This window comes from Peromyscus leucopus, chromosome 16_21, assembly GCF_004664715.2.
Source record: "Peromyscus leucopus breed LL Stock chromosome 16_21, UCI_PerLeu_2.1, whole genome shotgun sequence".
Lineage (NCBI taxonomy): Eukaryota > Metazoa > Chordata > Mammalia > Rodentia > Cricetidae > Peromyscus > Peromyscus leucopus.
In genome coordinates this window covers 67,340,537-67,366,517 of record NC_051084.1, presented here as the reverse complement: position 1 = coordinate 67,366,517, position 25,981 = coordinate 67,340,537, and the positions used below count along the sequence as shown (strand labels likewise).

Below are 25,981 nucleotides of genomic sequence, written 5' to 3'. Positions count from 1 at the left end.
AACTCGCTGAGTATTTTGTGCATGAGAAAATAAGTTGGCCCCTGATATACCGATTAGTAATGGGTGTCATTTGCTGGTGTTTATACTCAGGATTCATAGGATTAAATTCCCAGTGGAAAAGCTTTCTTGGTGTACGTTGCCCAAATGAAGTCATCTGCTCGCCTGAACAATTTTTATCTCTCTTTAAAAACAAAATGTTTCATGAATTGCCTGTTTAAAATAAGTGACAGGAAAAAGAGATATTTTTGAAACATAAACTTAGTAGAAATGTAGACTTGATGCAGTTTTTAAAAACATGTAAGACATAGTCAACATTTGTAGTCAACCTGTAGGGTTTGATTATATGATAGATATCTTGCCACATTTCAGTCAAAATTTCCAAAGGAAAACTTACTATCTTGCCCCCAAACACCCTCCTGCTCCTAATTTAGCTATCCACACCATCTGTGACAGCCACTTATATTTACAGCATCCTAATTTTGGTTTCCAGAAGCAACATGGAAAGGTAAGAGTTTATTTCATCTTACAGGTTACACTCCATCATAGACAGAAGTCAAGGCAGTAATCTGGAGGCAGGAGCTGAAGCAGAGACCATAGAGGAACACTCCTTACTGGCTTGCTCCCTACAGCTTTCTCAGCTACCTTTCTTCTAAAGCCCAGACCTACTTGCCTAGGGATAGCACCGCCCACAGTGGACTGGGCCTTCCTACATGCATCAACAATCCCAAAAATGCCTATAGACACCCCCAGGCCAATCTGATGAAGGCAATTCCTCTTTGAGGACTTCCCAGACGTGTCAAGTCGATTACCAAGATTAGCCAGCACACCAACCCAACATTCATAGCCAATCTTTCTCCTCAACCAATCCTAATCTAATCTGGCCCAAACATCTGTAAAAACATAAGCTCCAAGCTCCTCTGTGCTGATATCCCTTTTGTTCATTCTATTTTCTTAACCTAAAAGTTCTTTGTTCCCTTAAAAGGCCACTTTTCCTGTGAAATCGCCAAGATCCCCCTAACCAGTTACACCTCTATCTTGAATCTTCAGTATGGTATGTGGCATCACTATTTTCCATTCCTTGAAGCTATTTATGAATCCCATGTCCTTCTTGTCAACACCAGGTATTCACCTCATGACAATTGAGAATATGGCTCTTTCATATTCACATCCCCAGAGGTATACAGGACACTGACTTGCATATAAGAAGAATTCAATATATTCTGAAAATATAATGTTTGTGGTCAACATATTCTGAAAATACAATTTTTGCCCCAAATAAGATACCACTGATTGGGTTATAGTTTCATGGTCTTCTTTATTGTACCCATTACCTTCATACTCAAATAGATGTCTCTCAGACTTAGAAGCTTACAGGGAGGATGGTAATAGCTCCTCTTGGGAATAATACTCATTAGGCAATTGTCTACCACTGGCCCATGCTACATGCTTCACTGTAAATACCGTAGTCCTTGGCTTCAGTAGCAGACTTAAAACCAAAGAAGATGAGTATAAGAGACACTTTAAGTTGCTATGGAGAATTTATGAAAAAAGTAGCATTTACTGTCTTCAGAAGAATTACAGCTGTGATGATGCCTTACTATGTGACAAAAATGATGGATTTCTCATTGGTTTAAGAACTGCTTTTCTGGGACTGGAGAAATGGCTGCTCTTGCAATGTGCACAAGTTCAAGCACGCACATCACCACATCATAATTGCTGGTAACATCAGATCTATGTGCCCTAGCTGATGCCCTCTTCTGGCCTCTGTGGGTACCTACACACATGTGCACATACTCACCCAGAGATACACAGACACACACACACACACACACACAGAGAGAGAGAGAGAGAGAGAGAGAGAGAGAGAGAGAGAGAGAGAGAGATTTTTAAAAGTAAAATAAATCTTTTTCTCTTTAATGAACTGGTTTTCTATAGTGTCAATAATGAGAGTCAGAATGAAAGAAGTGAGTTTTGTCGCTGCTGTGTACTGTTTAAACTCTCCTCATGAAATATCTGGCATGCGTGTATAGCACTTAGCTCTTGTAAATGAGGTGGATATGTGAGCATGTGTCCAGTTCTAGTCATGGAACCTCTAAAACTGTCTTTAAAATGTGTGCATTCATTATCAACTAAAACAGGAACTAGACAAGCTCCTGAGAAGGCTGCCATATTGTGACACAATGCTTTTTATCTCACAGGATCTTTCCACATCTCTGCTCTTTCATCCACAGGCTCCAACCTGCCATAAAGATCACCGCTCGCAACACTGGCTGATTGGTCATTGTTGTTGTTGAGGATGATGATATCTGACTGGGGTGTGAGGGGTTAAAGTGAACATGTTTCTCTAATTATGTAGATAAAAGTCTCCATTTGTTCTGATTGGGCCATTTTCAACTACAAGTGAAGAACAAACACCTGTCTTCAGGGAAACACCATGTGCCAATCTGCTTAGATTCAGGTCCCTGAAATCCATCCTAAAGAGGACGTTAGATGCTTATGGTTGGCTCAGACTAAATTACAATCATTTAGGAAGAGATGCAAACTATTAAAAGCATATTGATATTCTAAAACCCAGAGAAAAGAGGAATCGAGTTGGTGCTTTATAGGATAATCATTGTAAATATGACCTGAAATTACTATTCAAACAATGATGAATGACTTTTTAAATTAAGAAATTAAAATCCATTAAATATACTTTTTTAAAGGATTTGTAATGATTTCCTGAGTGAGATTATTACAAATAAATGCCAACATTACCCCAAGTGGGTCTTCTTCAATGAATCTCATGAGGCACAGACCATGCCCATCTTCCCCAGAGCCTGTCCCTGGCAAAGGAAAATGCTCATTTTTTTTTTCTGATTGGATAAATAATACACACAATCCATCAATGACGGACACTTGTGCTCGAACAGGTGCCAAGCGTATGGAACGCAGATGCACTGAACCACAAAGGGTGCCCAGGGGAAGGCTCTGTGAGACAAAAGCGACTGCATGAAGGACCCGGTGTCAACTGCTGCCTACCTCCAAGCCAGCAATGTCCCAGAACCATAACCAACATCGGACAACACCGTAGCTGAGCAAATGAACACCTTTGTTCTTGTAAATGTGGCACTCGGCTTGGGAGATAACCGCAAGGCTGGCACAAGGACCCAGGTTTGACATTACACACACATACACACACACACACACACACACACACACACGCACACATACACACACACACACACACACACACGCACACACACACACACTCACACACACATACACACACACACACATACACACACACACACACACACACACACACACACACACACTAAAACTCAGGCATAAAGGCATGCATCTTTAATCCTCGTCCTGAAGAGGTGGGCACAGGCAGATTCCTGGGATTCCCTGGAGTGCCAGCATAGTCTGCTTGGCCAGTTGGAGACCATGAAAGACCTCGACACGAAGAAAAGGTGGGGAGCACCTGAGGAACAACACCTAAGGCTGTACTCCAGTCTCCACCGGCACACATGTACATATGCATCTGCACACAGGCATCACATGCCCCTCCGATGGCATCACACACACACACACACACACACACACACACACACACACACACACACACACAGAGGAAAGCAGTGCTTTAAACTGCCCGTCCATGGACTGTGGAAGCCCCAATATCCTCGGGTGCCAGCTAGTGCAGTGTCGTCTCCTGAGGTCTCCTGTCAGAAGCCACCACAGACATTCCCACAAAAACACCCCACCCCACCACTGACCAAACAAACCAAATGTGCCCTCCTAGATTTCCCTGCGGCTCCGTAATGAAGGGACGGGGTGGTGTGTTTCCCCGTGAGCCACTGGCTTTTTGTACACTTTCTGCATCAATGCTGCCCAGCTGCCGCACTGACCTTCCAGGACACTGGAACTTCCCGCTTCCAAAAGCCACAAAGCCGTCCAAGAAAGCATTCTTATCTAAATTTGCCTCTTTCCAGCGTTCCTGTGGGAAGAAAACACTTTTTTTTTCCTAAGTCAGTCTTATATAAATAAGCTTAACTCTGCTTTTCTGGGCTAAAAATGATGCTGTACAGCTAATCCTTGCATACAAAGTTGCAGAGTTGTGGGTCATTTTTCCCCCAACCTGTTATTAATATCAGACACAATTGTGGTTTTGGAACATGAACTTATAAACAAAAAAGGCTTAACAAGAATCCTATTAAGTGGCGAATGTAAATGACAACGTAAATCACCTACAGAATTGAGCTAAGAAGAGGAAGGCTATTTATAACGTGGCCTCGGGCTTTATCATAAAATTGCTCATAATAATAATTCAACAGCAAGACACGAACAGAACTGCTTGCTGGAGGAAGCCTGTGGAATAAATACATCTGGGTGCCAGTTCTCCCAGACTTCCCTAAAGGCAAGGCATGAACTAGCTGAACTCTTAGAATGGCTCAGTCCATGAGTCCCCAAGCACATGAAGTAACAGATCACTATTTTAATTTGCTGTGTTTTTATTTTGTGGGCTCCTTGGAAACCAGTAACAGAAGCAGTTGCCCAAGGAGTACAAAATAAGGCTTCCTTCCAGCAGAACCAGGGCTACTGGCTTTCATGTTCCTTCCCAGCATTGTATAAAAGTTCCTCTTTGAGGATGCTCATTCCAACTCCTCTATCCGATCTGCAAAAGTAACATCTATATTGCAAATGCTATTGGTCCATCATAGCCAATGTTGGGCACAGTTACCAGAAAATATGGCTGCTTACTAATACAGGTTCAGTTAATTTATTCATTCATATTCTTGGCAAGAAACACAGACATTATAAAAAATAATACATATTGAAAGAGAGCACTTACAGGTTTGAATGAGTCAGGTTCAGGAAAATATTTTGGATTTCTGTGTAGCCAGAATGGAGACAACATCAACAGATCACCAGAAGGAACTGTATGACTCTAAGATAGAAAAATCAGCTTCAAATCACTTATTTTGAAATAAGTTTTAAGGAGAGTGTGGGTCATTAAAAACCAAGCTACAACTATATCGTGAAAAAGAGACATTTTATAATAAGTGAGAAAAACCTAAGGTTCCTGGTTAGATAATTCTCTCTCTCTCTCTCTCTCTCTCTTTCTCTTTCTCTTTCTCTTTCTCTCTCTCTCTCTCTCTCTCTCTCTCTCTCTCTCTCTCTCTCTCTCTGTGCATGTGTGTGTGCATGTGTATGTGTGTGTGCATGTGTATGTGTATGTGTGTGTGTGTGTGTGTGTGTGTGTGTGTGTGTGTGCCACGGCGTATGTGTAGCAGACAGAGGACAATTTGTGGGAGTTGGATTCTGGAGACTGAATTTAGATGTCAGCCTTGGAGGCACATGCCTTTACCTGCTGAGCCATCCCCCCAGCCCTGTTTCAGGTGCAGGGTCTCTCACTGAACCTGGAGCTAATCATTCTGGCTGCACTTCTTGGCCAATAAGCCCCTGAGACCTGCCTGTCTCTTTCCCCCAAGCACTGTAATAATGAGTGCTCACTGCCACACCTGGCTTTGCATGTGGATGCTGGGGATCCGAACTCAGGTCTCTGTGCTTGCAAGGCAAGTCCTCTTACAAACCAGGTGATCTCCTTTTTCCTTGGATAGATCATTTCTGTGGTCCAATTAGGAGATGACTAATTTCTAATTCTGCTTATGAGACACCTGTACATACATGTTTGACTACATAGAGGGATATATTAATTAAATGTCAGCATTTTATTTTCTTAAAGGTTTACTTTATTTTGATTATGTGTCTGTGTACTTAATGAAATATTGGGGAGTCCAGAAGAGGGCATTGGATTTCTCTGGAGCAGGATTTATAGGCAGTTGTGAGCTGCCATGTGGGTGCTGGGAATCCAAACTTGGGTCTTCTACAAAAGCAGTACATCCTCTTAACCACTGGGCCATCTCCCCAAATCGGATTATTTTTTAAAATTATGTGTATGTGTGTGTATGTGTGTATATGCATGTGAGTGTTAGTGACTGCAGAGGCCAGAGAGGATATCCTCTAGAATTGGCATTGCAGGCAAGTGTGAGCCACCCAGCTTGGGTGTTGGGAACCAAACTAAGCAAGCAACGTGTGTGTGTGTGTGTGTGTGTGTGTGTGTGTGTGTGTGTGTGTACAGCACTATATATATTCAAAAAGACTGACTACTTCAACTCAGCATTATTAATAATTAGTATAATTAATTAAGCAGTCATTGTTTTCTCTTGTGCTTAGTTTTTCAATAAAAATACTTTAAAATTTAAAAAAATCAACAAAACAAATCCAATAATATGTATAAAGAATCAGTAAAAAGTGGTTGAGGAGGCACCCTTTGTCAATCTCTGTGAACCTCTGTCCTCCAGAGGCATATGCATACAACATATAACATACACACACACACACACAGAGAGAGAACACAAACTACTTACACTGTGATCAAGTGATTCATCAAAGAAGCAAAAGGCTGATTCAGTATTTGATTACCAGTAAATGTGACCCATTTTAGTAAGACAAACAAGGAAAAGGATATGGTTCTACCAACTGATACAATGATCTATGATTCACAAAATTCTCAGAAAAGTAGAAATAAAATGTCTTGAACTCGACAAAGAGCATCTATAAAAATTCTATGCCCAGCATGGCACTTGATGGTGAAAATGAAAGCTTTCCCCTCGAGGCCAGGACAAAGCACCGTCGGACACTACTAGAGTCAACAGAGTGCTGGGAACTATAGCCAGCGTGATAACAGAAGAAAACAAAATAAAAAGACAGAAATAAAAACAAGGCCTACAGCAAAGACATCACCAAAGTCTACAAACATTCCCTGCTGTTGGCTGGGAATGTGGCCTGGTGGTAGAGTGCCTGCCGAGCCTGCACAGGGGCCTGGGTGCCATCCCTGTTTCCACGGAAAGAAACGAAGAACCACTGCATTTCTACAAACAAGTTGTACAAACCTGAAAACCAAAACTTTAAACAACAGCGGAAGACCATAAATAAGTCAGATAGAGTGGATCACACCTGCAACACTAATACTTTAGAGGCTGAGGCAGGGGAGTCACCACAAGTTCCAGGCCAGCCTGAGGTATCCACGCATGTTCTCATAATAAGAACCCTACTTCAAAACCCTGCCCCAAACAGCCATTTACAAAAGTTCTAAAATGAACGAAATATTAGGAATAAATATTTTTTAAAAATCTGTTTGCCTGAAAGAGCCATCGGGACACCCACTGATACAGAGACATCTATATCAAGTCTGGGATTTCTTTTTTTAACCGTACTTAGAGAAAGCCCAATCAGGATTATACCAACACACAGAGAAACACACACATTTCTCTGCTTCACTGCAACAAGTGGACCATTTCCTCTCAGAGTACACTCACAGTTTAAAGTAATCAATAGAGTAATTAAAAGCAAAGCCATCTAAATCCCAATAAAACAAAGCGCTATACTTTATGTAAGATCAATGAAACTAACTTTGTCTTCAGGGGGTGCAAATGTTTTAACTGTTACAAATTGGGATTTTTATCTCTTTTGTGTTCTACCAAAAGCCCCTGATATCAATCCAGAATCTCTCAATCTATGTATAAATGAAAAAGGTAAACAAGAAAATGGAGGGAATCGGTGTGATCTCCCTGGGAGGATGGAGAGAATCAGTGTGATCTCCCTGGTATAAAAGAGGTAAACAAGAGGATGGAGGGAATCAATGTGATCTCTCTAGGAGGATGGAGGGAATCCATGTGATCTCCCTGGGTAATAAAGGCCCCTGAGCCATGTAATTCCTGTAAAATTTTGGTTCTGGTGATTGATGATTGATTCACAGATATTTCACTGCAGTCTGCCATGTGCACAGACTCCGCATGGTGACCTGGAGACTTCTCCCCGACTCTGTTTTCACTCTGCTGCTGTCCTCTTGCAGAGCTGATCCATGCTATGCTTGCTCTCTTCTCAGCCGTGTTCATCTGTGGCTAGAAACTCCTGCCAGTCAGTGGGAGGCACTTGCTGAGAATCAGTGCAGGAAATAGGTGATGATGGAGCGCATGCCTAGAAATGGTATGTCCGTATGTTGGTATTACAGCTCCTTGCTGCAAGGCTCAGGGAATAGCAAGGAGAGAGACTGGGAGGAATAGTGTGTCTTCTGGACATGGCAGAGCTGTGGCACTGAGGAGCTCCTGGCAGCTGTGGTCGCCCGCTCCAGGTCTGCACAGCTGGAACCAACATGGATGGGGGGGGGGCATGGCCCACAAGTCCCCACCCCGACCTGAGGAGCTCAGTACAGAGGATGGCGGCCAGGGGAGGAGGACTCCACTCTCTTTCAGGTGTAGCCTCTGGTAGGTTAGCCAGGCCCTGCATTCATGCTGATAGGAGCAGCACTAACTATATTCAGTGGGTATTAAATAAAAAAGAGGACACCAAGTTTGGAAGGAGACATGGGAGGGATCTGAGAGGAGCTGGAGGGAGAGCAGAGGGGTGAATGTGACTGAAAATCACCATATCCATATATAAAGTTCTCAAAAATAAAGTTTTTAAAAATAAGTCCTGTTGAGTCAGCTAACAAAAGACCACCTGCCTGGCTTCAACCACATTATATAACCGATACAGAATCACGCGGCCAAATTTCTATTTGAAAGGTTATACTTTAGTGAAAATCTTTTCCAAAAGACAAATCTTGCTCTGAATGGCGCTGTGTCACTTAACAGTGTTTCTAACTGTTCTAGGGTCACTTAGAACTCACGGGAGCTTAGGGGCCCATGTAAATAATACACACTATCAAAATCCAATGACGTTTTTCAGTGGAAAAAAAATGAAATCTTAAAACTCACATGGAATCACAAAAGGCCCCAAACAGCTGAAGGAATCTTAACCAGAATGAACAATGCTGGAGGCAGGGCATCACAGGTCCTGAAAGGTACTACAGAGCTACGGTAATCAAAACGGCACAAAACCAGACTCACAGACCGACAGGACTGAAGAGAGCCCTGAAATCAATCCCTCATTTATGGCTTTTTATAAATAAAGGTGCCGAGAATATCCAATGGGAAGATGCCAGCTTTCTTAAATGGTGTTGGGATAATTAGATACCGATATGCAGATGACAGAAATTAGGTTCTCATCTCACACAGTATATAAAAATCAACTCCAATAGATTAAACGAGTGTAAAACAACCAGAACAAAGCACAGAGGAAAACCTTTCTGATACTGATCTGGGAAACGAGGATTTGAGGAACTCAAAAACTCAGACAAACCGGATTACTCTAAACTAGAATCCTTCTGGACAACTAAGGAAGGCACAGCTAAGGAAGGACAGACAACCCATGGGACAGGATGAGATAGGTGTGATGCACACATCTGAGAAAAGGTTCTTGTTCCCAATACAAGCAGCTCAAACAACTCCATAGTAAGAACAAAAGGGAGCTACAAAATATGCAAAGACCTAAGCAGACATTTCTCAAAAGAAGACTCAAGAACTGGCTGGAGAGATGACTCAGCAGTTTGGAGTGTTCTTTGTACTTCCGGAGGACCCCAGTTTGGCTCCTGCACCCACACTAAGCAGCTTGTAATTCCAGCTTCAGGAAGTCCAACACCCTCTTAAGGCACTGAACTTATGTACATAACCACCACCCCCAACACACACACACACACACACACACACACACATGCATAAAAATAAAAATATTTACTAAAGAAGACCTACAAAATGTTCAACAAGTTTTTTTTTTTTTTTTTTTTTTTTTAAAAGCATGCAATATCATTGTCAGGGAAACAGGAATCCAACCTCACAGGATATTATCTCAGTCTTGTTAGAATCTGTATTATCCAAAAAAGCAGAGGTGTCAGAGGACAAAGACAAACAGGGAACACTGGAGACTGTTTTTTCAAAATGCACATTAGTACAGCCATGTAAGAAATAATATGGCGGTCCCTCAAAAAGATTAATAGTAGAACTACTGTGTGATCAAGCTATCCAACTGCTGAGTTTACAGAAAAGGATGTAAAATTAACATGTCAAAAAGGTAACTTCACCTTCATGGTCACTGCAGCGTCCTCTACAGTGACCAGGACATGAATCAGAGTGTTTTCGTCTGCAGATGAATGAAGGAGAATGTACCATGTATGTGCATGATGAGACATCATCCAGCTTTTTAAAAGATGGAAATTCACAACAGTACAGAAGAAGCCTGAGGAAGAATAAGCCAGGCACAGAGAGACAAGAGCCGGGTCATCTCAAAAATCAAAGATTCAGCCCATAGAGGTAGTGTTGAGAAGTGTCATTATTGGGGGCTGGGAGGTAGGAGACTTGAGGAAGGCTGGTCGAAAAATACAAAATTCCATTTAAACAGCAGAATGTGATAAAGAGATATGGCACACCATGGAGTCACTATAGTCAGAAATAGTGTGCTAACTGCTCGTAGAGTGCACAAATATTTTCATACAAGAATGATTAAGTGTGTGAATTAATATACAGGTGCATGACTTGATTTGGCCATTATAAAACAGGTACATACTTCAAAGCATGCTGTATATGACACACATATATAATTTCTATTCAGTAATACTAGGTGAAGAAATCAATAATATGTCAACCTAGGAAACGTATGAACAAGACACAAACTTTTTCTAGAAGGCTCATCGTTTTCAAACAACCCAAGCTTACCAGAATTTTAACTGGCTTCACGACTTTCCGAGTAACGACACCAGGGGCTCTCAGGCGGATGGCTTCCAGAACACACCACTTAATGAAAAGGAGCTTCTTCAAGTCTCCGTCCGACACTTTCATCTTATCTTTACCTGTAAAGAGAATAAAGAAGAGATGCACTAGAGAGACCAGAAGGTGATTTCGAGCAGGCTCGTCCACGCAGGACAAGCTCACCAACAAGGAAAGTGCGGCTGGGTTGTACTGATTTTGTTTCCTCTCTGTGCCAGGATGGACTGGCACCCAGCCCTACCTCTAACAGTCCTGGGGCTACAGAACAGCAAAGATGGCCTCTGTCCGGAAAGGGTTCTGTTTTTCCTCATCTCATCCTTCCTTGTCAAAATCCCCATCACACTCGAAGAAATAGCAGTAAAAGACTGGCAGAAGAAGGCCAGAAAAGTAAATGTTTCCAAAAAGTGCTGGGCATCCTTAGCCACTGGGGGATGCAAATTGACATTGCCCTAAGGGGCTAGAAGATGGATCATTTGGTAAAGACTTGCCATGCAAGCATGGGGAGCCGGGTTTGGATCTACGGCACCCATGGAAAAAGCTAGGGTGGGGCTGAATGTCAGCATTAGGAGGGTCCCTGGCGCTTGCAGTCCACCCGGCCTAGCAGAATCAGTGAGCTCCAGGTTCATTGAAACACCCTGTCTTGAAAAGTGAGGTAGAAAAGCAATTGTAGAAGACATCTACCATCGACCTCTGACTTCCAAGCAGATATAAAAAATGTTCCTGGGATTCTGGTGCCCTCTTTTGGTCTCCATAGGCACTGCATGCACACAGTGCATATATACATGTAGGTAAAAGCATACCTACATACACTAAAAATATTTTTTTTAAGTTCTGGAGATCGTTACATTGTAAAATAAACCCAATTGTGAAAGATAAGTATCATCTTGCTCTCATATGCACTTATATATTCATACACACACACACACACACACACACACACACACACACACACACACTCAAAAATTACTTTAGGATTACATTTTTTTCCAGTAAGAATGACTATCATCAGACAAACAAATGAAAACAAGTCCTGGCATGTATGTAGAGTAAGCAGAGCCTGTCTACCCTGCTGGGGGGAGAGTAAACTGGTGCAGCCTCTACAGAGATCAGTATGGAATGTCCTCATGAAACTAAAACAGGAACCACACATGATACAGCTATATGACTCCTGGGCATGTTCCCAAAGAACTCTAAGCCAGCACACCTCAGAGACACTTGCACACCCATGTTTATTGTTGCTCTGTTCACCATAGTCAAGATACAGAAACAACCCAGACATCCATGAACAGAGAGATGGATAAAGAAAATGTGCTACATATACATGATGGAATTTTATTCAGGTATGAAGAGAGATGACATGGGATTCGCTGGAAAATGGATATAACCAGAGATCACTGGGGCTGGAGAGATGGCTCAGCAGTTAAGAGTAGTTGTTGCTCCTGAAGAGGACCTGGGTTTGGTTCCCAGAACTTACAACCACCCATGACCTCAGTTCCAGGCAGATCTAACATACTCTTGTGGCACCAGGCAAGCATATGGTGCACATACATGCACAAAGGCAAACACACATACACATAAAATAAAAATAAATGTCTTTTTTAAGTGCCAGAGATCATTATTTGATGCAAAGTAAGCCAGACCGGGAAAGAAATATATGGCTTGTTTTCTCTCATGTGCAGAATCTATATTGAAATGTTACACATATATACAATAGGACAGTAGAAAGGAGCCAGGAGAGGGAAGAAAGGTCTGGGGAGAAGAGAGGGCAACGGGGTATGTATTTATGGGAGGAGTCAGTAACAGGAGAGATCAGATGGGTGAGGACATCAAGAGGTGAATAAGAACAAAGTACATTGAGAGATTTGTGTATGAAAACATCACAATGAAACTCGTTTTTTGTATAACCAAAAAATTAATTTTAAAAGGCACACAGACACACACATAGATACACACACATACACAGACAACACACAGACACACACAGATATACAAACACACACAGACAGACAAACACAGACACAGACACACAGAAACACACACACACAGATACACAAACACACACAGACACAGACAAACACAGACACACACACAGATACACAGAAACACATACACAGATAGACACAGACAAACAGACAGACACAGACACACATAGAAACACTCAAAGATACACACACACACACACACACACACACACAGAGAACAGATATGAAAAGTAACCTGACCTTCCTTCCCAATGATTATTGTTTGTTTTTGTTGTTTTGGTTTTTGTTTGGTAACTGGAAACCAGGTCTGGCCTTGAACTCAAGATCCTCCAGCCTCATCCTTCTGATACTTCGATTGAAGGCATGCACCAGCATGCCCAGCTCTTTTACTTTTCTGTTTAATCATTGATTACAGATGATGCAACGATAGGGACAGTGGGGTGTGGGGTGACCTCTCTGGAATGAAGAGCATGCTTTCTCAACACAGACACACCAGACTTCCCTAAGTTGAACAGATGACGATACTAGACTAGGTCCAGTCTTTACAAAAGGAATAGACTGGGTCAATCTTTACACGGCCGTAAGTGTGGTCGTGGGATTTCAGTCAGGTTATACAATTTAATGGTGAATAATTCAAGGAAAATGCATTCTGAAAATTCCCCAGAATAGCACTGCTTTCAGTCTGGTCCTGACATCACTGACTTAGAAAGTCACCATGACCAATCCATCCAAGGATCCCTGGGGCCCTTCCCTCTCTGTCTCCTCACGGCACCAGAGACAATGTGAGCCAGTCGACCATGGACGAATCCTAAGGAACCCTGAGCCAAAAGAAGCCTTTACTCCTTGATCTCCTTTATCTGTACTAGCCACAAAAGCTGACTTAAAACATCAGTGGGTCAGAATACGTGGTGTGGGCCTTTAATCGCATTGCACAGGAGAGAGAGGCAGTGGATCTCTGAGTTTGAGGCCAACCTGGTCTACATATTAATATTAAGTTCCAGGCCAGGTGGGGCTACATAGGGAGACACAAAGTTAAAAAATCAAAATAAGTAAAATAAAAATAGTAAAGCAAAAAATAAAATCAGTTGTCATCAGCGATTATAAGATTATAGAAAACTCCTTTCCCTCAGACTTGTCAGGTGCCGAGAGTATAAGTCTGTCTGTGTGTCTTTGTGTGTGCACTTGTTTGTGTGTCTCTGTCCATGTGTGTCTGTATGTCTTTGTGTGTCTCTGTATATGTGTGTCTGTGTGTCTTTGTGTGTGCATTTGTCTATGTGTCTCTGTACATGTGTGTCTGTGTGCCTTTGTGTGTGCATTTGTCTGTGTGTCTCTGTATACGCATGTCTGTGTGTGTGTGTGTGTGTGTGTGTGTGTGTGTACATGCACTCACCTGCGTGTCTGTGTACACACATGTGGCGGCCAGAGGCTGACACTGTGCATCTTTCTGTCCTGTTCTCCATCGTATTTTTTGAATCTGTCACTAGACCTGGAGCTTAGCATTTTAACCAGGCTGGCTGGCCAGAGGGTCCTCTGGATCCATCTCTCTCCACGGCAACCCCAGCACTGGAGTTACAGTCGGGCACGTGTGTTCATGCCTGGCTTTTCATGTGGGTGCTGGGATCACCGTAATTGTGTACCGGGCGCTTTACCCACTGCGCCTGCTCCCCAGCCCTATTGCATCTCGATTACTTCCCTAAGCCCCTGCTGGTCCCCACCCCCCGGGCTCTGCTATAGAGTCTAACAGGCTTATCAGAGCACAGTGACCTTCCTCCACGACAATAAACAGACACTCCTGACCATGTTGTCTGGCCATGACCGAAAGTGGTTGGAATCTGCCAAGTTGCTAGAACTCCCACAAATCTGCCATCCCTGCTGCTTCTGACGGACACTGTGAGAGAATATGGAATATACACTTGGTTCTTCAGCTCCTCAAACTGTGATGGACAACTGACAATGGAGAGGGAGTGTCTTCTACCTATACCTGGACTCACCCTAGTGAGGTGATGCTGGGAGTATGGGGAAAAGTCATCCAAGAAATCAACCATGTGATCAGAAGCCTGGAACCCTTAGCCCTCCACACACACTTCAATTTCCTGAAGGAGCTTAACTTCGTCACTGAATCAACCATGTCTGTGAAGGGCCACTTCCCTAAAATCTCTTTTCAAACATACCCATGTGTTGCGGGGGTCACACACACCAGCTCCAAGGGGCAAGACACTCCCAGATGTTTCCCCTCTATCTGGCCACTCCCCTGCATCAGTGACAACAGGTTTCATCATAAATAGGTAATGGTAAGCAAAGTGTTTCTCTGAACTCTGCGTTATTAGGGCAAATCAATGAACCTTGAGGAAGGCTGTGGAAACTCCCAGTTTGCAGCTAAGATGGACAGTTTGAGGGGTGTGGGACCTACTACTTTCTATGGTTATTTAAAGCAGGGGCAGTACTGTGGTGCTGAGCCCTAAACTTTCAGGGTCTGCACTAAGTCCACGGAGCTAGTACAGGAACTGAATTAAGTTCTACAACACCCAGTTGGTGTCTGAAGAGAAGTATAAAATGTCGTGGTGTAGAAAGATAATGCCACTGTTTTCCCTTTGGCAAATACCGTCTACATATCCCTCTTATTACACCTCACATGGAATCTTGGAGACAATGTGACCTTTGTACATTACCCAACCTGCTGATCTGGCTCAGTTGGCGTACCTAATATAGGAATGCTGACTGTATCTGCCGCATAGATTTGTCAGGTATTGTCAGATATTGTCAGGACTGTAAATGTATGTAACTCTCTCAAAATTATAACTGCCAAGGGCCAAGAACTCAGCAAGTGTTATGTGTCATTACGATTGCCTCTGCCCTTTGCAACTGTTTGGGAGGCTGGCTCCCACTCATTCTTAAGGCCACCGGTGAAACATCCTGAGAAAGACAACTACCCCGGTTCTCTCCCAACTTACTGCCATGCCATTATATCTTCATGGGTTTGATACAGAAATTAATTCAGCTTATAATTTTACCATGGAGTTCCCAAATGTAATAATATTTCATTTCTTTCTGAATCTCATTCATTTAAGATCCATCGATGTGTGCTTACGATCTAACACGATGTCTTGTGCATGGGAAGCAGTCTGTACATTATCACTGATGAAATAAATGAATAGACAAATGGGCCGATGTCTAAAGCAGTGGAAGAGAAGATCAATTTTAAAAAGCTGTAGCTTGTGTGCAGGTAATGGGAAAGATTTAAAGACAATTCTGGGGAAGAATGGGAAAAATGTTTAAATTAAATAGAATTTCCTGCAAACCTTGCATACACTGGACCCAAGAATTAATAGTTCTGGGAAGTTCCCCAATAACGCTACACTGTGGGTCTGGGAGCCATACTTTAAGAAAAAAACACAGTGACAGATTAAAAGAAAAAGAAGGGAGCTATGGATACCCCCCAGTGAGAGAGCACCGCCCTAAATGTAGAAGGCCTGGGTTCAATTCCCAGTGCAGTAAGTCAGTAAATAAGTAAACCAATATATGCTTCTCTTGTGTTTTATTTATTAAATATTCTCCTTTTAAAGCTGCTCTTATCACTATAGTACTTTTGAAATTATCCCTTCTCTTTAAAAACAGAGCTAAATAAACTTAGAGGGTGAAAATTATGACTTACACCAGAGTTCAAGTCAGAGATCCAAGTGCATGTATTGACACCAACCATCCCTCACCTAGCTTTGAAGACCATCAATATGTAGGAGTGGACTTTTAGTTCCCACCATGAGCCATAAAACTGGGTCATAGAGTCGTCAACTCTGATGACTTTTAACCCGGAAATTCTATCCATTTCAAAATTGCATTTTAATGTTTGTATTTGTGTGCATTTTGAGGGGGTGAGTGTGTGCCAGGGTATACACACAGGGGTCAGGGTAACTCAGGAAGAGTCGGTTCCCTCCTTACACCATGTGCATCCTGGGCATAAGACTCCGGTCTTTAGGGTTGGTGGCAGGTGCAGTTATCCTCTGAGCCATCTCACCAGTCCCCAGCTTCATCATTTTATAACTACGAAGGGGTCAGCTCCCTCTGAGCAGCGGTACATCAGAGGCCACTGGCCGAGCTTATCTATCTGCTATCTATCTATCTATCTATCTATCTATCTATCTATCTATCTATCTATCATCTATCTATCTATCTAACTACGTACATATCTATCTACCTATCTATCCATCTATTATCTATTATTGATAATTATTATCTATCTACCTACCTGTTATCTGTTTATCTATCTATCTATCTATCTATCTACCTACCTACCTACCTACCTACCTAAATGGACCTCATGTTTCTCACCTCACAGATATGGAGTGTGGTTCTTTAACTGTGACAATAGGCCAAATCCAGCTCATTGCTTTGTTTTATAAAGACATGCCTTCCAATACAAATATCAACACTCACCTGTGGTTGGTTTTGTACTTCAATGACAGGTAAGAGGAGGTCATAGAGATTTTATGGTCCATAAAGTCTAAACTGAAAGGCCTAGTATGGGGAAAAGTTTACTTGTGCCCACGAGGCAAGGAAAGAATGAGCTATTATTGGGTTTTCTCAAAGGGTCAAGTTTTAGTCCAGCCCCTGAATTTTAAAAGTATGACACATTCTGTGTGGTCTTCACTGCCCTTATCACTTCTATGCCCAGGTCAAGTGTGTGAGGCCTTGAGTACTATTTTAATATTAGGAAGCCATGTAAAACACATGACCAGGGAGGAAATGGCTTCTTTCGAGGAGGGCTGCTGTAACGCTTGCACTCACATACTCAGAGAGCATGCTGCCAGCAGCTGCGGTAAGGAGACCTGTTTCCTGACACTCAGTTTCTAATGTACTCTTCTAAAAGAGATCTAAGGAAACACTGTGGTTGAGTCCTACCTTCTCCCCCTGCCCCCCATTTTATCTGAGTGCTTTCCTCTCAGCCATCCTGGTTTTCAGTCTGCTCCATTTTCCCTGTGGTGCAAACATCTCCTGGGTACCAAGCAGAAAGGGCAGTTAGGTAACACATGGCACCTAAGGAGCAATCCCTTGGAATTAAGTAAAGCAGACACTGGAAAGAAATCTTGACAGCAGATGTGTGCCCTTTTGTCTATAAGCCAGCCTTAGCTCATGAACACCCATCTATTTCCATGTACGTCTTCCTACGTTACTTAAGGAATTAAAATTCCTATGAGGTGTGTGCCACCCACATGAACTGAGAAATAATAAAGATATATCATTTCTGTTAGAAATAAGTTGGATTGGTCGAGAACTTCAGTAATAAGGATGAGCTTTGGGGATTAGATGATAGGCCAGCTCTTTTTGATAACTGAATGGAGCAAATACCTGAAACTTCTGGCATCTGAATATTTTACATAGAACAAGAAAACACAGATAAACAGTTAAATGTGGTATGGTAAGTGATCTACATCAACCTGAAAGCGTGTGTGGAAATACAAAACTAAAATGTACTGAGAGTTTAGGAACACAAGGAGGAAAGGAGAGCAGGTGGGCAGGAGGGAGGGAAAGCCCTCTTCCGGTAGGTATTATGACAGGAAAGCCTGCTGTAGAGGCCTACGATGTGTGAGGTAACGAATTCCCCCCAAGTGCCTGCCTTGAGGAGATTTCTATCAGGGTCCAGAACAGATGCTACAAGCGGCTAAGGTCACTAATCTGAGAGATATAAAATGAATCTAAGCACACTGAGTTCTTCAGTCCATTCACTTCATTCTCCCAGTTTCAGGCCTGTCCTCACACTCAGCTCCTCTCTGTGCCCACTTTTCCTGTCCTCACAGTTTTAGTAAGCTCCTGTGCCTTTGACCTCATCTTCGTCCTCCATCCCGCCTACCTAGCTCCTCACTCCTGGCTCTCAGAAAACTCTACCAGAGATCTGCCTTACCCTCTACAGAACCTCTGTCTTCCTCTCTTCTCTGTGGCCACAGGGTTCTGTGTCTCTGGAATTCTGCTCCAGTCCTTACCACCCCTGGTTATGCAAAAAACCCTATTGTCCTCAATCCCTCTGCCATGCCCCCAGCCTGAGGGAAGGGGATGGTCTGAGCTTCCTTTGCAGAAGAAACAGAGCTATGCATCCAGTACCCTGCTCTCTCCTAGGCTCAGGGGGGACAGGGAGGATGGGGAGAGTTAGTTACCTAGATGTTCAGCAGGTCTGGGAAGCTTAGCTGTTTGCCAAGTGGTCAATACTATTTGGGCACACGAGAATTTCATAGCAGAAGACAGCTGAAATTTTAAAAACTGGATAACACCAAATATTTGATAATACATGACTTGCCTTTTGACAGACCTTCGGCCGATCAAAGTATAGCTTTAACACACAGCTGAATCTCTATAATATATTCTTGCAGCCCGCAAGAGTGAGGGGTTGGCCAAACAGAAAAGGTATGGGGGCTGCTTCAGAATGCATTACAAGGTGGCAGCTGGTGATTTCTAGAAAGAGAGAGAGCCTGGGAAAGGCAGCAGGAGATGGGGGTGTCCCATTGTCCCTGGAATCCTGGTTCCTGGGCCTCAGTGTCCGCTCTCTGCCCTTTGCATGCTCTTCCCCCTTTCTGCATCAGGCTGCCTCACTGCTCACCACCCCGATCATGGTTGTCCAAGCCTCAACTTTACGTGTTAGTTGACTTTATCAAAACATTAAAAGTATTGTGATACCTCAGTAAACCCCCCACTCTATCCCCTACAGACAAAGAGAAGCTTAAACCAGGATTCCTAAGTGTAGATAAGAACTTAGACCCCTTTTCCCAGGTGGCTGTATCTGCTACAGGGACTTTGGAAAACACAGTCAGGATATTCGACCAAAAGACTAAAAAGGGAGGCAGGTTAAAATAAATTATATGGTCTGTGCCTTTAAGAACTAGCCTCACAAAGAAAGGGGAGCACTCCTTCCAACCTCCCTGCTGTGAGTGAGAGATTTGGAAGAGGCTCCCTGGAGGCTTGTAAACTTAGAAAACACCTTACTTTTGCAATCTGTACCTAAAGTCTCCAGTGGCAGCTTTGGGGACTGTGATCTTGGCACAACAAGACCCTCACTCTATTGTCTCAAAAAGGGGGCCTTAGACAAAGATATCTCAATATAGATAGACCCAGGCCAGTTTCAAGTCCCCAGAAATGATGGCGCCAGCCCCAGGAACAAAAGAAGAGAATCAGGATGTCTGATGGTAACCAATTAACCACAAGATGCCCCTCTCCAGAGATAACATGACCTGACCCCGGAGAGAAGTTGTAAAACTCCTGACAAGGCAAACAGACAAGCTAGAATAAGATAAAGTCCAGGCCCGGGAAAAACTGGACCAATCAAGGATGGACCCGTACTAATCCCCTCCCCTCTAAGAAATTTTATGGGTTTTGCCTATAAAAACTAACTTCCCCAAGAAAGAGGTACTCCTCCCTGCCCCAGTGTATTGGGTGTAGGAATGAGTCCCTGTCTAGACTTGTATCTGCAGAATAAACCTTGCTGTTGCGTTCTGGACATCCAAGGTCTTCGGTGGTCTCTTTGGAGGGTCACAATATGGGCATAACAGTATGAGACAAGGGACAGGCAGAATTATACTGAGGCTGGAAATGACCTGCAGTGGCAATTCTTGTCTGCCATTCCGGTTCCCAGGGATTCTGCCTCAACTGTGAGGCTGTCAGTCACTGGTTATGGAGCTAAGGTTTACCCAGAAGCCCATGGCTATGGCAAATGGGAACAGGGATGGGGAATGTTTGGTGTTCGGTACTAGAAATCAGAGATCTGAGGCAAGCTTCAAACCAGTTCCTTCTTGATCCTAAAAGCCATGGGAGGCCTAGTAAACTAGGACCCCCAAAAAAGACATGACAGATCAGTTAGCCAGACCCTTTGATTCAGATCCTAGCACACTAACTTCTCCAAAAGACTGGTTTCCCCTACAGTAACTATTTACAGAAATTGTATTTGAACAAATCCCCCACTCATTCCTCCCTCCTGGTTTTTCTGTTTTAGTTCAGTATTGTTACAGCATACAGATAATAAATATTTTTCTACTACACCAAGGGTAGGTGGTGACCACCAGTTACAGTTAATGCTCCAAATCAGATGTGAGGGATTCCAATGGGAACCAGGCTGGTCATTCATCTTTATTGTCCACCTGACAGGAATCACGTAGGAGACAGGCCACTGGGCTTGACTGCGACAGCTTTTCCACAGAGGTTTAACTGAGGAGGAAAGACATGTCCTGAATGTGGGTGGCACCATTTGGTGGACTGGAGTTGTGGACCAAATAAAAAGGAAGCCAGCTGAGGCCTGTATTCACTCCTCTCTGCTTCCTGACTGCAGACATGTGACCAGCCACTGTGTACATACGCCACCATGCTTTTCCTGCACGATGGGCAGATGAGATCCCTTCAGACCTCATCCAGGATAAACCCTGCCTCCCTTATGTTACTTTCGCTAATATTTTGTCACATCAATGAGAAAAAAATAACACGTGTCCCAACCCTAACATCTCCCTGTTCTGTCTAACACATGTGTAGTTTTGACCCTGGATGTTTGAACTTAGTTGTGGTCAAGTTTCTGACCTCCTTTAGGGAATTTACGTTTTCAAACCTAAGTATCACTATTAGACTATTTGCTTTGTAGAAACATTTTACATCACGTTACAGAATATAGGACTGAAAGCCTGTTTCCAATGGGAAATAGCTAAAACTATGACATACAAATGTATAAGTGATGTGGAAAAAAGGTGTTTTTTAATAATGTATTTTTTAGTTTTTCAAATCCCAGTGTGATGTGGGAAAATAATGTAGTATTCTTAGACAAGACAAAAGAAATAGTCTATTTCCAAACATCTTTCTGATAAAAGACCGTTTTTTTGTTGAAACTCTCAGAAATGGTGCTGCTCCCGCACTATCGGGATTTCAATGCTCATCTGTGGTGTGTTAGCCCAGTCCTGTGGCTCTAAATTTAGAAAGTTCCACTTGGGAGAATGCCAAGGTAATCACCAGAAGGGCAGGAGCCCCACAGAGACCAAGACCACTACAGAGAGAGGCCAGGGAGGGAGCTGAGGGGGTTGACAGGAAAAATTAGAAACCGTCTGTTTAACTCTTGGCATAAGTACAATAAAATCAAACCTTAGGATATTTAAAAACAAATAAAAGAAAGGATGATTCTTGTATTCAGGCATAGTGGGGAGGGGGCCTTTGCCTAGCAATGGTGGCACACACCTTTAATCCCAGCACTTGGGAGGCAGAAGCAGGTGGATCTCTGTGAGTTCAAGGACAGCCTGGTCTACAGAGTGAGTTCTAGGACAGCCAGGGTTACACAGAGAAACTCTGTCTCAAAAAAGAAAGAAAGAAAGAAAGAGAGAGAGAGAGAGAAAGAAAGAAAGTTTCAATGTATTCCATTTAGTTTTTAGATGAAAGTCATAATTATACAGAGACTATAAACTATTTTTGTTAAGTATAAATGAGAGATTTAAATGCTGTTATTTCAGGTACTGACTCACTCACACTACAAACACGCTACATATCTGCTAAGATCAGCTGTACCCTACCCAAACTTATGCCACATTTTGTAAAATACTCATTTTTCAGACTCTTCCTTACCTCAAGAAATTCTACTTTACAAGCAGACTTTTTTTTTACTCAGTTTTGACATAAAGGATAACTACCCCTGGGTGGGCATGTGAAGGGTCATCTACCTGGCATCACTCACACTGCATAGACTGAAAGTACTTGTTTCTGGGAGTTGAAAAGGTACTACCAGATGCCTTAATTACTTTTTGGTTGATGATAAAATGCCGTGATCAAGGCAACTAAGAGAAAGGTTTGCTTAGGGCCTATGGTTCCAGAACGTTAGCATCCACAATAGCAGAGTAAAGGTATGGCTTCACAAAACAGCTGAGAGCTCACGTCTTGATCCACAAGCAGAAGGCAGAGCATCCTCGGAAATAAGGCCACACCTCCTAATCCTTCCCAAACAGTTCTACCAACTGAGGACCAAGTATTCAAACACATGAGCCTATGGGCCATTCTCAATCAACCAAGAACTTACTAGATGCACCAGACCAAGAGAAGGACACACCTCCCTCACCTAGACTCCATGAAGAGGGACACATAGCACCGTGCTAGCTTGGCTCCTACCCACATGTCACATGACCACCATGTCAAGGACTGCCCCCGGGGTTTTGGCTCAGCTCTGTCCTCACTGTTCACATAGCTGTTTGCCTGTCTGGACCCATCTGTCTGCCAGCTCCTTCACCTGGACTGGTTCTGTCAGCTCTCAAGTTGAATACAACTGTGTATTTTCACTTCCAGCCTGTGACCTACAGCAGCCTGACCCACAACAGCAGCTACTTCCCAACAGCTCATGTTTTCTCTTAGCAATACAGACTCTATTTACATTTCTATCAGTTTCCTGGCCCCTCAAGACTTCAGAAACCTCTTGAATTCTGTGGTGGCCTTTTAGCCCTTTACAGCCATTCTGCAACCTATACATTGATACATGGAGAGAGAGACAGGTATTGTGTGGTATGTAATGTGTAATCCGAGAATTAATATTAGTAATTAAGACTACAATAAAAGTGAATCTTGCTCACCCAGGCCAAGATTACCAAAGAAAGAGGGAAGTCTGGCAAATTGCTGCCATAGAAACTGGCATACCCTGTAATTTACTGTTAGTCAACGATTCTGACATTGAGGGAAGACACGGATGTGATCACGTGCTTCTGACACTGCACACTCCAAACATATCTGTGTTACATGTCGCTCAAACATCTGCTGTAGGAGCCGGGGCAATGTTAATAACTGACAGGCTACCTAACATCACAAACATTTTAGATCCTTCATTGAGTCTTCATAGATACCTCTCAACACTCCAGGCTCAGACAAGTCAACGTGCCCAACTGTGAGAAACAGGCTTTTTGCCCAAAGATGGTCTATCTTCTACATCCCTCTACCACCTATTGAAAACCTCATGCACGTGTTTGTTTGCCCAAGCCCCTAAGACAGATATCCCTGAAACTTCACTCCATCAGACCCTTCCCCTGCATGCTGATTACAAATTAGCCAGTCCCATCAGACTGTGAGGTCAAGTTCCCAACAATGGAGAGAGCCATCCCCTCCCCCCCCCCCCGTATTCCCCCACCCCCCGCATTAGAATAAATGCTAAGTGACCTCCCCATCCAAGGGTGCTTGCTCTCCCAGTTTGGGTCATGATGCAACCTTTTGGAAAAGCAAAGATGGTCTTGCCCAGTGACTTTGGCATTGTTTGTGCATCTGTATGTGAGACGTCGTAAATATTCCAATATTCTTTTCCAACACAGGGAGACATGTTGACAGTATCACAACAGCCTTTAAAACTAACAAGAAGCCACATTCGTGCTGATATCCCACCTAGTTTTCCAAAACAGGGCAAAGAAGCAAAAACGACAAAAATCACAGCCTTAAAGGATCTTGGACACAGGAACACAGGATGATTTATCAGGATATAAATAACTATAATACAAGTCTCAGAGCAGAGGGCTCAGGCATCAGTGGAATTCATCTCCTCTCGCCTGTGGCTGGAATTCATAGAAGCCTAGAAAGATGGGTAGGAGTCACCCAAGCAGAAAGAAAAATAACAGATGCTAAAATAAATCATGAAACTATAGTTTCTTAGACTTAAGAAGGAATATGCGCCAACTAGAATGCCAAAGGAGGACTTCAGAGACAATTCCATAGCCTTTTTGTATTTTAAGCCCCTCTCCTCATACAAAAAGAGTCACGTACATATATAATAAATATGTAGAAGAAATGTTTCTTTAGTCCTAATATTAGGTAGCTAAAGAGACATCAGTGGTCCTGAGGACATTAAGGATGGAGTGCTACCTCATAATCAGTTCTAGACACCACCTCCTGTTTCCCTGGTAACCAGAGAAAGGGAAGCATCATGTTTCGCCTCCTTAAAATTTAAAATATAACATAAAAAGATGGGCTTTGATGAGGCCTATTGAAGGAAATCTAATTCCTACTGATCAAAAAAGAAAATGGATCTGGGTGGAGATAAGTCATTCTGATGGATCCCGAAGACTCTTCAAATACCATTGTCCTTTCCCCTTCGGGCTCAGCTAACAGCACCTGTCAATCGCCTGGCCAGATCACGCCTCAAAAAAACAAAAAACAAACAAACAAAAAAACCACCTGATTTGCTTGAAGACAAGCCAAAGGAATGGGAAGAATAATTACTCCTCAATTAAAAAATACAAAAACCAGAACACTTATGCCCTCTAGAAACCCTACCTCAAGGCAGTTGCTTCCAGATCTTTACAACCAGGGGTGCAAAAGAAGAACTTTCTCTCTTTTGTTTTTCAGGTACTGGCCCGAGTCCTAAGCACACTTCCCTTGACACTCTGAGCTTTCCCACTCATGCTCTGAACAGCCCTAAACCTCTACAGCTGCCTGTGGAGCTCCCCTGCTGGCCCCAGCCCAGAAGAAGGGAAGGACATGCTCTCCTCCTCTTCCCATCTTCCTCCTCCTGGCTGTTGCCATGGCTCCCACAAAGCTTGCCTGCTGTGCCTCTCTCAAACGCTAATAAAATGGCCCTCCAGTTCTTTTGGGCTCGGTTTTTAAATTCCCTTCATCAGTTCCACAAAAGGGAATGCTGATTCTCCTGTGACACTGGAATGTCACTCTGTAAGGACTTTTGGCAGAAGGTGAGGAAAATGGCAGACAGAGATGAGTCCTTCAGATGTTTTTGAGACACAATTCAAAGAGACAGAATCAGAAAGTAGGTTGTGATGTGAGGCTGGATAGTGAGGTATTCCCCTGCTCCAGGCTCCCCGTCTTCTCAGGCAGGTATTACTGTACTGTCAAGAGCCATGGGGAAGGAAGGAGAAAAGCACATAACAAATTCCCTGCCAAGTTAAAGCACCCATTCCTACACAACCCATAGGGTCCTTCTTGACTTTTGAAATCCTGGGTGCTCCTGCACAGAGGTTATCATTCCATAGCCATAGGCCAGCTTGCTAAAGGTCGTTGAAGCCGAGGTGTGTGCGTCAAGGTCAGTGTCCATGAAGATGAGTGGCTGACAGAAAAACAGGTAACAGTCTATGTTAAAGAGGAACTGAAGAGACACCATCCAGCAATGATTCCTACCGAAGTTGGGCCCAGAGATCTACTTACTAAACTTTATAGTAATGTCCCCAAAAAGAAAAACTAATGAATAAAATGTTAGCATTTTATACATTTCCTCCATGTTCACGTGTGTATATAGTGTATGTGTGTGTGTACATGTGTATGCATGTTTGTGAGCATACCTGTGTGTGGGCACATGTCCATGTGGAGGTCAGAAGTTCATGA

The 25,981-nt window shown here is 43.1% G+C and overlaps 1 protein-coding gene across 1 annotated transcript in view; it reads right to left on the bottom strand.

Moving 5' to 3' along the window:
* LOC114707856 (24-hydroxycholesterol 7-alpha-hydroxylase) overlaps positions 1-25,981 on the bottom strand; it is an 81,638-nt gene that overhangs the window by 16,502 nt on the left and 39,155 nt on the right. The window contains exons 8-10 of the mRNA XM_028890717.2: positions 10,644-10,777; positions 4,841-4,936; positions 3,897-3,985 (exon numbers count right to left, since the gene is read on the bottom strand). Of these exons, the coding sequence (XP_028746550.1) occupies positions 3,897-3,985; positions 4,841-4,936; positions 10,644-10,777 (319 nt within the window). The remainder of the gene's footprint in view (positions 1-3,896; positions 3,986-4,840; positions 4,937-10,643; positions 10,778-25,981) is intronic.